The 12,877-nt window shown below is 42.2% G+C and overlaps 1 protein-coding gene across 1 annotated transcript in view; it reads right to left on the bottom strand.

The window, feature by feature from the left end:
* TMPRSS2 (transmembrane serine protease 2) overlaps window positions 1-12,877 on the bottom strand; it is a 64,430-nt gene that overhangs the window by 32,776 nt on the left and 18,777 nt on the right. Inside the window, 3 exon segments of the mRNA XM_075593701.1 lie at window positions 365-451; window positions 2,385-2,595; window positions 6,714-6,799. Coding sequence (XP_075449816.1) covers window positions 365-451; window positions 2,385-2,595; window positions 6,714-6,737 — 322 coding nt within the window. The 5' untranslated portion in view covers window positions 6,738-6,799.

Below are 12,877 nucleotides of genomic sequence, written 5' to 3'. Positions count from 1 at the left end.
ATAATAATATATAAAAAAAAAAAAGAAGAAGGAGTGGGTGGAATGAGTTTCCCTCTTTGTGCGTTGTTACTAAAAGGCGGTAGCCTGTACCCACCACTCTATAATTGGCCAATATCATTTAGTTAACTAGCTGATTTTGCTTTGTAACAGAAACTGTACTTTGGTGAATTTTAATTTCTACAGAACAGGCAGAGTTTCTTCTTCTCTGAATCCGCACTCGACATGGTTTCTTTACACCACACAATTATATGCCAACAGCTGAAGTCTTCCTATAGCCCAGAACCCTCTTCCTCAGCCAACTATTGTATTTAGGAAGCTGCAAATAACTTGAACAGAGACAGAGAATCAAGTTGGGGATTCTTACCAAAATACCAGCATAGCACTGCAGCTATGATTGCTGCTGCTACGAGAACACAGATGGTTGTGACAATGCAAGCAATCTTTTTTGTTCCTAGAAAAAAAAGAAATAATGAGCAAGCAATCTGAAATGTTACTGCAATACTCATAAGATTTACCATGCAATTATTTTGGTGTTTAACGCACCTTTTCCTCCTACTCTGTCACTTGTATCAACTTCCATTCAGTCAAAATGCTGCTGGGACGCAGGTTACTGTTGTGCTCAAGATATGTGCCTGTGCCCCTTCTGTAGAACTTGCTCTGACTCTTATTTGGGCTACTTCACGTATTTAACCACTTTACTGCCAGGAGGAGCCAGCAAAAGAAAGCCCTTTATAGGATTGTTTCTGGGGGGCTTACGTCCGGAAGATGAGGATGGCCTTCATCTTGGCAGGGGTAAGTAATCCAATTGTTTTTTTAACGGTCAACGTTGATTGCTAATGTGGCTATCTAGGCCCCCATTGAGGGCCTAGGTAGCCGCAGTGACAATCAATGGATTAAAATGATTGTTTTTTTATGACGTGATTGTGCTTGTTCTATGTATTTATTTTAGATGTATGTTGCAAGGCTTTTCAATGGGCATAAAGCCCATTAGCCAAATTTGACCAGTATGGCTATTAACTATTAGTCTTGTAGGGCAGGTTGGTTGGGGTGGTGATGGTAAGGGGGTGGTGATGGTAAGGGGGTGGGTTATGGGGGTAGGTGACACAGGGAGGGAGGTTAACCACTTGTATGCCATAGCGGTTGTACAGCTAAACATACAATGGGTTGTAGGGTAGTTAAGACTATTTCTATTAACCCGTTGTTTACCTTAGTGACAATTAAGGCATGTATAATGCCGGTCTTCATGGCAACTATGGTTTCCAAGGGGTTAATATAAATATTTTTATTTGAAAGGCAGATGCCAGGAATATATATATTGCATTGCAATATATATCTGGCATCTTCCTTAGCATATGGCTAATGTGAGCCAACGTTACAGCCAGTTAGCCATATGAATGAGGGCCCTAACAGCAACCGTTTTTGTATATATTTAGCTATGTAGATACCATTAAACTCAGGGAAGCTAATGGACGTTACCTATTTAGGCAACGTCATGTTAGTAGCCCAGATTTGACGAAGGCTTGTGTATGTACCCTGTAGACATTTACACACAAAACTGTATTGGTGGTTCTAAAAGGTAACTAGCCCTGAATGTAAGTGCAGCATAGTCTCCGGCCGCTACCCTTTTCCTCTGGTCCCCAACAGTATGTCCTGCTAGGGTCAGGAACTGGAGGGGATAATTCCCTCGGTAGGCCTAGTTGCTATTGCAGCCTATGTGCTTGTAGATGTGCATGTGCGTGTAGATGTGCATGTGCGTGTATATGTGCATGTGCGTGTATATGTGCATGTGTGTGTATACTGTATGTGCATGTGTGTGTATACTGTAGGTGCATGTGCGCGTATATGGTATGTGCATGTGCGCGTATATGTGCATGTGCGCGTATATGTGCATGTGCGCGTATATGTGCATGTGCGCGTATATGTGCATGTGCGCGTATATGTGCAAGTGCGCGTATATGTGCACGTGCGCGTATATGTGCACGTGCGCGTATATGTGCACGTGCGCGTATATGTGCACGTGCACATGTATATGTACGTTCGTGTATGTGTGTATGTGTGAACCTGCACACACACACACCATTTATAGTACACATATCTCCCAATTTTTGCTTTGGAATATCAATTTAAAATCACATTAAAAAAAAAACTTAAATGATTTAGTATTCCTTATATTTTTTTTTTACACTTCAGCTGGGCACCTTCACGAGAAAAAATTTAATCCCAATCCCATTTACGGATAGAAAGTTATAACAATGGTTTCAGGCGTCCGCCCATAACGATGTCAGCACAACCACAGTGACATCATTTAGATCCCGTCTGGCTAGCTTTAGATGGACAGCCTTTCACTTAAGAAAATAAATAGAAGCCGTAACAATCTCACTTACTTGCTGTGCAACACGTCTGGGACTTTGCGTGTTGAGTCACTGGCACAGACTGATGAGGAGATACTTGGGGGATGTAGTGTGGCACTGGAGATGGATATGAATGGGGAGGCGGATAGGACACGTATGCATTGGGTGCAGTGGGTTGCCTGTAGGCGTTTAAGTTCTCCCGGTGGAAGCCAACATTATCATAATAGGACTGTGGGTGTGAATGCTACATAAAAAGACAGGGGAGAGGGACCATCAGTAAGACTGTAAAGGGGAAAAAGGCATTATATATACACTGTAGTTCAAATAATGAGATTGCGTGCAGTTATACAATGGTGCTTATTTGCACTTCACCAAGTTTCTAAGGTAAATAGGACATTAATTGCTTAAGAGGTGTGAGGTTTGTGAACATAAAAGAAAATAGAACACTATATCACCAGGCCCATTTTTTTCATATGAAACAGTACAGTGAAGCCTGACTAGGCGACCAGATTATATAAGGGTTATGTGAATGTTGCAATGGTTTTAGAACATACAGTTCTGTAGCTGTGTACTTTCTTCATCTTTTGCTGTGCTAATTAATGACATATTGTTGCCATACCCAGTAGCCATTTAGTGCCATAGCTGTGCTATAGGATAATACACCTCCCCATTAACTTGAGTGGACTGTAAGGCCTCGTGGGTGAGCTGCGGGTGAGCTGAGCGGGTGTGCGCGCTGATGCTGGACACGTTGCGACAATGCGCGTGGCCGGCGCTCAGCCGCTTGTCGAGCAAGCAAAATTGATCCAGAGCGGGTTGCAAGCGCGTCACGTGAGCGGTTCACCCAATGAGGGTGAACAAGCTTCGTGACGTCAGGGCCGCGACCCCAGACGCACGTGCACCTAGCCGGTCAGGAAAAGCACGGCCGAGCAGTGTGCAGCGCCGGAGCACCCGTTCCCTACCTGGACAAGGCCTTAGGGGTCATAGCACAGCGCCACTTAAAATATAATAAAAATAAACCCATATTTACTAAGTAATTCTTGTATAGCATTCTTTGTGAATGCGTTTGCTTTCTGTTACTGTAAACATGCAGATATAGGGATAAAACATACTTATTTTATGGATTTTCAACCACAAATTGGAAAGTAAACAAAACCTGAATTATAATCCCCCGAATGCATGAATTGTGGTCCTCAAAAATATTTTGGTATGGTCTGCATCAATGTCCACCGATGGTATTTAATCCTGCTACTTAAATTGATTTCCAATTTCTTCTAGTGCACTTTCCTGCTTTATTTTATATACAGTAATAAAATGATATCATTAGCAGAGATGCTACAAGACAAAAACAGAGATCTATGTATATGTAAACACAGAAAAATACTTACCGTTCAACCTTAATAAACACGTAACAATTAAGTATCTAGATCTATGGAGTGCGAATACTTATATTTACACAGTGATCCAAGAGGGATCAAAAAAAAAGATTTCCCATATCTGCACTCAGCCATAGACTTCCTAATACAATAAAGCAGACAGTCTTCAAATAATGTTGGTTTTAATTGGTGTTAACACACCTGGGCTATATATCTGAAATCTGTCTGATAGAACTGAGAACCAAAAACTATGTTGTCACAACAAAATGCCTAAACAACTGAAAAATACAATTTAATTAACCAAATCGACTCACTAAGTGCAACATACAGTATATACACGCAGTGTCAATTGTTAATAATCCCCGGGGGTGGGATACAAAAGCTATTGAAACAATGTCAATATACAGATAAGGAAATAGTCTGTTTTGTAATAATATCCCCTGAGACCTTGATACAAACCAAGCATTTTGTGACAATTGCCAAGTAGATATCTAAGCTTATGAATCCAAATGTCAGTATGGATTTCTCAAATAGTGTAAAATATCCTGTCATGGCAGTGCTTCATAGCATAGTCAGTGTTCACTGAATCATAGGAGAGGTACCATTTAGTATTGGGAATGTATCCTTATGTCCCTGGTTGTTACCGGACAGGGTTAATCATAATAAGGTGTAGTGATTCATTTAGCGATGTCAGCACGCATCTCTAACACAGCAGAGCAGATCCATACAATATGGGGTAATTCCAAACTCTTTTTACACCCGAAGTTCTCTCTATATTCAGCAAGTGTAGTGTCTGATCAATCAGAAGGTACAGTGTAACTATGAAAGATCCCCTGTTTTAATAAACACAGGGGTAAAGCGTAAGTCACAATATAGTACTTTGATAATATATCTATGGTACAGTACTTGCGCACATATTTTGCACTTGCAGAGAAAGCTTATTTAAGCTGTAAGGTGATAACATACATATGCTGCATTGCTGTGGATCTCTGTGTAAGTATTCAGAGTCAGTTTAGCTACATCCCCCCTCAGACAAACCAACATCTGAACAGACCAAATGTATCAGTCATTTTCACTATAATACAGTAGTTTAAAACCACCGCTATACAACCAGTTTGCAGGAGTGTGCTCTCAGGTGTGTTTGATACCACCACCCAGCACCATCGTCATCACGCCAATTAAAAACGTATATGTGTATATACACACACACACACAGACATACACATATATATATAGATATATATATATATCTATACACACATATAAATATACACATACACACATACACACATACACACATATACACATATACACTTGCTAAAAGTTTATGTGCCTGCTATTACTTTATATTACACACAATTTCTTGGCAGATAAAGCACCCGGGTAGTGCACCCTTTTTAGTGGAGTGCGCTCTCACTAGTAGGATATGATGTAAAACCGAACCTTTACTTCAATATGATAATAAAAATGAAACCAAACACCACTAAGAATGAAAAAGAAACTCCTAAAAGTAACAGTGAACGACCTTTCTATTATTGGAGCATATCAGCACTGTGAATATTATTCTTATTAGTTATTCATGGAGATAAAACGGATCAGAAGTAGAAAGCTCTGCTTTATGAGTAACTTTCAAAATACTTTTCATGGGCGTTATTTTTTTAGATACATTGATCCAGTTCAGCCATAGCAAACAGTTAAAGCTGCTTAGACTAGAGAAGCCATTCAATGCAGTGCTGCTTTTGTGAAATAGACTCTATACTCCCTTCAAACTGATGCTGTGTAGTAACTTTAGGAGTTTCTTTTTATTTCTTAGTGTTGGTTTTGGTTTCTGTGGATAACGAAATCTTTTATTTGTCCGAGCTTTCGAGATACACTGATCTCTTCTTCCAGCGGTGTTACAATGGGTAAAGCAAGAAAGGGTTTTTACTTTAAAACCCCTTTCTTGCTTAATCCATTGTTACACCGCCGGTAGAAGAGATCAGTGTATCTCGAAAGCTCGCACAAATAAAAGATTGTTATCCACAGAAAAGGTATCATCTATTCGTTTTTGGTTATTAAGCTCGGCTAACACGGTACAGATACCTCTACATTACATATATAATGTTTGGCTATGCTCTTGTACAGTACATTTTTGTTTTCCTGTACATTAGCATAGTGCATATGACACACAGTAGTACTATATTATGATACCTATGTAGAAACACAAACTACAGTACTTTAACCCTTTTCTTTGCTATGTGTTGCCGGCTCTTTTGGCAGATAAAGGCTCATCGAATATAATGTAGCAAAGGTTACCAACCCCTCCCGAAGACGGGACCATTGCTTAATCCCATCCCGCAAAGTAAATTTGGAAGCAGTTTTTATTTGAGATCCTCTGCTTGAAACCTGCTAATGTTCTGATGTGAGTAATGATTAGCAACATTCTCCTCTCCAGTAGATTACTCATTAATGTGAAGATAAACAGAAGAGAAAATAATGAGATGGATCCTTCCTCAAGTTGTAGCCAAACTGACCAGAGAGTCATACGGGTGTCCTTCAAATGACCACAAAGGTCACAATAGCTTCTTTTACAGAATCTGAGCACATAAAAATGCTCAGTTTTACTTTAAAGATACAATGCCACCCAATATCAGCTTTGAGCTAAACACATTATTTAAAAGAGTGGCTAATTAAAAAGTACTAACCAAATTTAAGATGCATAGTTTATAAGGCAGATTTTTTTTTTGCGTTAAGGATTGCAGCTGTATTATGGAAAGCATGGCTGCCATTTCCTCTCCCAGAACCCCCTGCTCATCTCCTCGCGATAAGAGCAGTGACACATCATGCAAGTGTCATGTCAGATTCATGTCATGCACATAAGACAATTTTACAGAAAGACAAGGGTAATATCTCCAAATAGATTCAACATGCATATTAAACTTGTTGTTTCTGGGACTTTTTATCTGTTTGTGTATCAATAATATTCAGAACATTATTTCCTCAGACCTACCGTACTTACTGAAGTATATGCCATCCCAACCACCCGATAAGAAGGTGCAATCAATCAGAAAATCCAGTGAGTTCTATTTAGAGGGTCTGAAAATATACAAAGTAAATTAGCATTAAAATAATTCAGCTTTGTGCCATTTATTTATTTTTTAACAAGTTTAGCATAACTTCAGTGCTGACACAAAAAGACAAACACCGGGACTTGCCAATCTCTGATACTTGTTATCGCACAGGGATCCCATATTAGCTGCTAATGATTTCAATGACTGTTAATGCAGGATCCCAGTGCAATAACCTGTATCAAAGGTGATTGAATATCCACAAAGGTGTCATTTCTGTTTGTATTCCAAAGATACCCATTTGTTGCATAGTGTTTACACTACCGACACACTTTATTGAAGTGTGGTCGGTACCGCAAGCCGGGAAATCTCCCGGCTTGCTAGTGGCCGCCCCTCGGCGTGCCGCGCGTCATAGACGCGCGGTCACGCGTCATCGGGAGCGTGCGCCCCCTGCACGCGTGTCCAGGGGCTCCCCGAGGGAGCCCTGGTGTCCCGCGATCGCGGGACAGCGGCAGGGGGTTCCGGGGGACCCGGCGGACCCGGCAGCGGTAGGGAGAGCGCCCCGATCGGAGGGCGCTCTTCCGCTGCTTCGGCGTGCGCCCGTCACACTCGGGCGCGCGCCAGGCTACTGCTGCGGCACAGAACGGGCAAATGCTCGAATAAACTGTGCCGCAGCAGTATATGACTTGGGAATAAAAGACACCGTCACAATGTTCTATTCCTCACACGCGCATGCTGTGTTCCTGCACTCATTCCTCTGAACGCCTATGGGGGAAATCTCACACTCTCGCAGACTTCCTTCACTACAAATGTATGCTATCTTGTTTCAACTCTGCCCTCTCTCAGGCTAAACAAACCTACTTTTCCTCACTAATCAACATGCACAAGTCTAGTCCATGCCGACTCTTTTCTGTCTTTGACTCCCTACTAAGACAACCCTCTGCTGTCTGTACTTCCTCCATCTCACCTCAGGACTTTGCCGACTATTTTAAGGAAAAGGTGAAATCCATACATCAGGCCATCCCCTCTGTATCCTCCGTCCATCCTACACCTCTTTCTAACTCTCCTCCTGCATTGCTTAACTCTTTATCCTCTGTCACACAGAGGAGGATGTGTTGTTGCTGATCTCTTTTCACTCTACCACCTGTCCTCTTGATCCCATTCCCTCCCATCTTCTAAAACCTCTTTCTCCTACTAGAATCCCTACGCTCACACACATTTTTAAACTCCTCCCTCTACTCTGGTACCTTTCCCTCTTCCTTCAAAACATTCAGTTATACCACTATTCAAAAACAGCAAGCTTGACCCCATCTGTCTTTCTAACTATCGACCTGTCTCCCTCCTGGCTTTTGCTTATCTAAACTCCTTGAACGTCTTGTATTCTCTCGCCTGCTCCATTTTCTCAACACCTATTCCCTCCTAGACGCTCTACAATCTAGCTTCCGCACTGCTCACTCCACTGAAACAGCCCTCACTAAAATAACAAATGACCTCCATGCTGCCAAAGACAGAGGTCATTACACTCTGCTCATATTATTCAACCTCTCTGCAGCATTTGATATTGTGGATCACCCTCTGTCATGATAGAGAGGATTTGGCCCGGGATTAAAGGGGTTACACCCCCATTTGGCCACCCTCTACTCTCATCAGGGAAGCCAGGGGTTAACTGGACTGAGGTCCAGTAATGTGTTTTGCCTTGCTTCAATATCCAAATGTTTATTCCCCTGTGTAAATGTATTGTGTTATCCTGGTGTTTGCACTCACACATACACTAGGGTTGATGTGGGAGGGAAGGGGTTAATGTTAAAATAGTGATTATAGCCCTTTGTGTAATTTTCCCGCCTTTTCAGGCTCCATTTTGCAGCCATCCATAGGTCGCCATTGAGCCTCCGTGCTTTCTAATGGCAGAAGTAGCGGTTTTGGACCTTTTTTCCAGCGACGACCAGCAGGTGGCGTCCGAGAGGAGGAGCGGCGGTTTCCCATTGTAAGTCAATGGGCTCATTGACTTCAATGGAGATTCCTCAACGCCGGCCTCGAGGAACAGGTTGGCAGCCATCCAAACCGCAGACCGCAAAAGCGGATACAATGTCTTTTAAAAGAGTTTAATCACTACGGTCAAGTTCAACGACAATTGGCATGGGAATCTTGTGTTCTAGGGCCCCTGGGAATAAACTTATTTTGTCCCTAACCCCTAGGAACCCCCACACACGATCCAAACCGGGTCTGAGAATGAGGGACCACCATAAAGGGTCGAGCGGAGAAGGCGGTTCGCACCATTGAATCTAATGGCGGCGGGCACCATGCATTGTCAATGGCAGTGCCGGCCATTGATTCCAATGGGGAAAAGCCGCATGGCGAAAAAACAACTAAGTGTAAAATGTTGAAATGTGTAAGTCCATATCTCCAGTTCTGGAATGACCAGAGGGACGGGATTTGGGTGGCATATAGCTAAGGTTCCGGCTTTAATGCATGCCCCTTCCCAGCCCCCCCCCCCCCCCAGACCAACCAGACGGAGTGTGGACGAATGTAAAGATTTGTGGATTTTCTCATTAACTTCAATGGCGGCGGTTTCCCCATTGAAAGTCTATGGCGGGAAACTCCATTGACTACAACGGCGGAGTTGCTCCATTGAAACCCATGGCGGCGGAGACTGTTGTTTTCAATGGGGATTTAGTGAAACGCTGAGATTTCTTTTTAGCGGAGATTTTTATAATAAAATATGAAACGGTTTATGTGATATTTGTATAACTCCGGTTCCGAAGGTCGTAGCGGGCTGACATTTGGTATCTATAGTGTACCACTTCCGGCATTAAGGTCTGGAAAGTTTCGACCCGCTGGACCTACCAGAACCGGGTATTTTAATATGTGTAAGTATTAAAATGTATATGGGGTTTTGGGTCTGCTCTGAAAAATGCAGACTCCATCTGCTATGTTAAATAAGGCAGGAAGAGCATCCTGCAAGAATTAGCATAGCCCGGTGATCAAAAGCTAACTGTCCTGATTGTTTATGCTAAGGGCAAGAACAAAGGGGCTGTGTGTTTAAGTGTCGGTCTTCACACTTACAGGGAAGCCAAAATCTCCTTCAAAGAGATTTTTGCTAGACAGCTCGGCGCCTTGAGTGCAAGAGAAGGGTTGAAATGGTATATAAGTCAGAGTCACCCCTTACTCAAATGTCTTCATGATCTTGATGTATTGCTGTGATGTCTTCATCTGAAACTGAATTATGGAAGAAATGGCCCATCCTGTATCCTGATGGCTTTTCTTTTCCTAACCTTTAAGTAAGTGTCCATATTTTGTCTGTTATTTGTACATCTCGTGTGTTCACCTTTTTCAAGGAATAAATTATATTTTATCATATCTAAGCCTCGTCCGGTTCAACCCAGTTATATATTTTTTGTGTATTATTAATAGCCTGTTTCAAAGCTACCGTCACACCCTCTCCTTCACATTCTCCATACTCTTGGCATTCATAACAAAGCTCTATCCTGGATCTCCTCTTACCTCTCCCATCGTACTTTCAGTGTCTCTTTTGCCAACACCTCCTCCATCGATTTCTGTAGGGGTACCCCCGGGGCTCTGTCCTGGGACCCCTTATCTTTTCACACACTCTCTAGGTGACCTAATCACATCTCTTAGGTCCCAATATCATCTCTATGCTGATGACACACAAATTTACTTTTCTACCCCCGACCTTACACCTTCTATACAGACTAAAGTTTCTGAATGTTTCTCGGCTATATCATCCTGGAGAGCCCTCCGCCGACAAACTTATCATGGCAAAAACAGAGCTCTTCACAATTCCTCCCAAACCTGGCACTACTACCTCCTTCCACATTACTGTTGGAAGTACTATCATTCACCCAGTAGCCCAAGCACGCTGCCTAGGGATCACACTAAACTCCTCTCTCACATTCAAAAAGGTAGCGAAAAAACTGTTTTTTCCTCTGCAATATTACCAAGATACGCCCTTTCCTCTGTTGCAAAAAAACTCTGAAACAGGCCCTCATTCTCTCCTGTTCACAACTGTAACCTCCTGCTGTCTGGCCTTCCTGCCTCCCCTACAATCTATCCTAAATGCTGCTGCCAGAATCCCTCTTCTCTTTCCTAAATCTGTCTCAGTGTCTCCCCTGCTGAAATCCCTATCAAATCCTGTAACACACACACACACACACCTCACTTTTAAAGCATTACACTTCATGTGAGTGTCATGTCAGGTTCATGTCATGTACATCAAACAATTTTACAGAAAGACATGGGTAATATATATCCCCAAATAGATTCAACATGAATATTAAACTTGTTGTTTCTGGGACTTTTTAGCTGTTGGTGTATCAATAATATTCAGAACATTATATCCTCAGACCTACCGTACTTACTGAAGTATATGCCGTCCCAACCACCTGATAAAGATGCAACCAGAAAATCCAGTGAGTTCTAATTAATATCTCAGCCCTAATTTACAGCCCTCCTTACATCTCAGCCCTAATTTCATGCTATACCCCATCCCAACTCTTGTGTTCTGCTCAAGGATGTCTTCTCTCTACCCCTTTTGTATCCAACACCCTCTCTCATCTTAAACCCTTCTCACTGACTGACCCACACCTCTGGAATGCCCTTCCCATCAATATCCGATCCGATACAGCCTCTCTATCCACATTTAAGACCCACCTCAAAACACACCTGCTTAAGGAAGCATATGAGTAGCTCCATGGCTGATAATTAACACCTCATACATAAAGCTTGGTCCCTTGCAGACTCACTTACCAGAACACCCTCCTACTGTCTCTGTACGTTCTTCCTACCAACCAGTTAGATTATAGTGAAAGAAAGGGACAGAGGTCACTAAAGTCCCCTATTGGTTGCACTCACGGCAAGAACAAGTTGCATAACTACAAGATACAAATATCCTCAGTATGGACTCAAAGTCCCAGGTGAAATTAAATAATAACTAGAGGATATAATATCCACAGATTGACAAATGTCTAAAAGAAAAAAACAAATTAAAAAAATCCATAAAGGACCATATGTCCACAGAAAATGTCTAATGGCCTAAGGTATAACAATGGCATCCACTATTAAAATCCAAAAAATAAAAAATACTTTAATACACCATTTATAATGCTGAAAAGCAAGTGACATAAAAATAAAGCAAATTGTGATGTTAAAATACCCCTGTAGGGGAGCGGGTGGGAGCAGGGTAGCAACCAATAAAGTAAGGAATACCAGATCAGTAGTAATAAGTATTGTACATATATCTCATGGTATCCCTAGTGTTGCTACCAAAGCCGTGCAAGCTCTGTGGGTAGGTCAGGGAAAACACTTAAACCATAGGGAGCCTAAGTAAATGGGTATAAGGTCATCAGTTCATAAGATACCAAATGTATCTATATGTGTGTATGGTGGTGCGCCTTAGGGAGGTACATATAAATATAAACTCCAGTCAAAAAGCTCCTTATATACCCACGATTATAAATACATAAGCAGTAAGCAAACGAAGGTGATACGACCGTGCTCCTAACGTTGCTGTGTATGCCCCAACCAAGAATAGCTCCCAACAAATGCTGCTCCACGAGTGCTCCCGCACTCAGACGCCCACAAGTGACGTCACATCCCGTCGCGCGTTTTGTGTGATGCTTCACACTTCATCAAGGGGGGAGGAGTTTTCTACAACCAGTTAGATTGTAAGTTCTTCGGGGGAAGGGACTCGTTTTCCTAAATGTTACTTTTAGGTCTGAAGCCCTGATTCGCATGATCTGTTATTTGTATTATTTATATGATTGTCACGTATATTACTGCTGTGAAGCGCTATGTACATTAACGGCACTATATAAATAAAGACACACACACACAGTGCCTTAGATGTCAACTCAATGTAGTTCTTGTGGCAATCCTTTTAGGAATGGTGGGATGAGAGTCGAAATATACTTGGCATAGATCATTAGCACATCTCCCAATTGTGCTCCTTTCTGATCACAGGGGTCTCTCCCTATGTTGTTTGGAGGGAGGTTCACTCTTCCTCTCATCCCCCCTTCCCGATCTCTATTCTTTTTATGCTGTAAACTGGAGTTCGGTCAGACGAGGTGTCCACTTTCTTCCCTCCTTATCT

The sequence above is a fragment of the Ascaphus truei genome, chromosome 3 (assembly GCF_040206685.1).
Source record: "Ascaphus truei isolate aAscTru1 chromosome 3, aAscTru1.hap1, whole genome shotgun sequence".
NCBI classification, from domain to species: Eukaryota; Metazoa; Chordata; class Amphibia; order Anura; family Ascaphidae; genus Ascaphus; species Ascaphus truei.
Note: the sequence above shows the minus strand (reverse complement) of the source record. Positions and strands in the feature narration are given on the sequence as shown.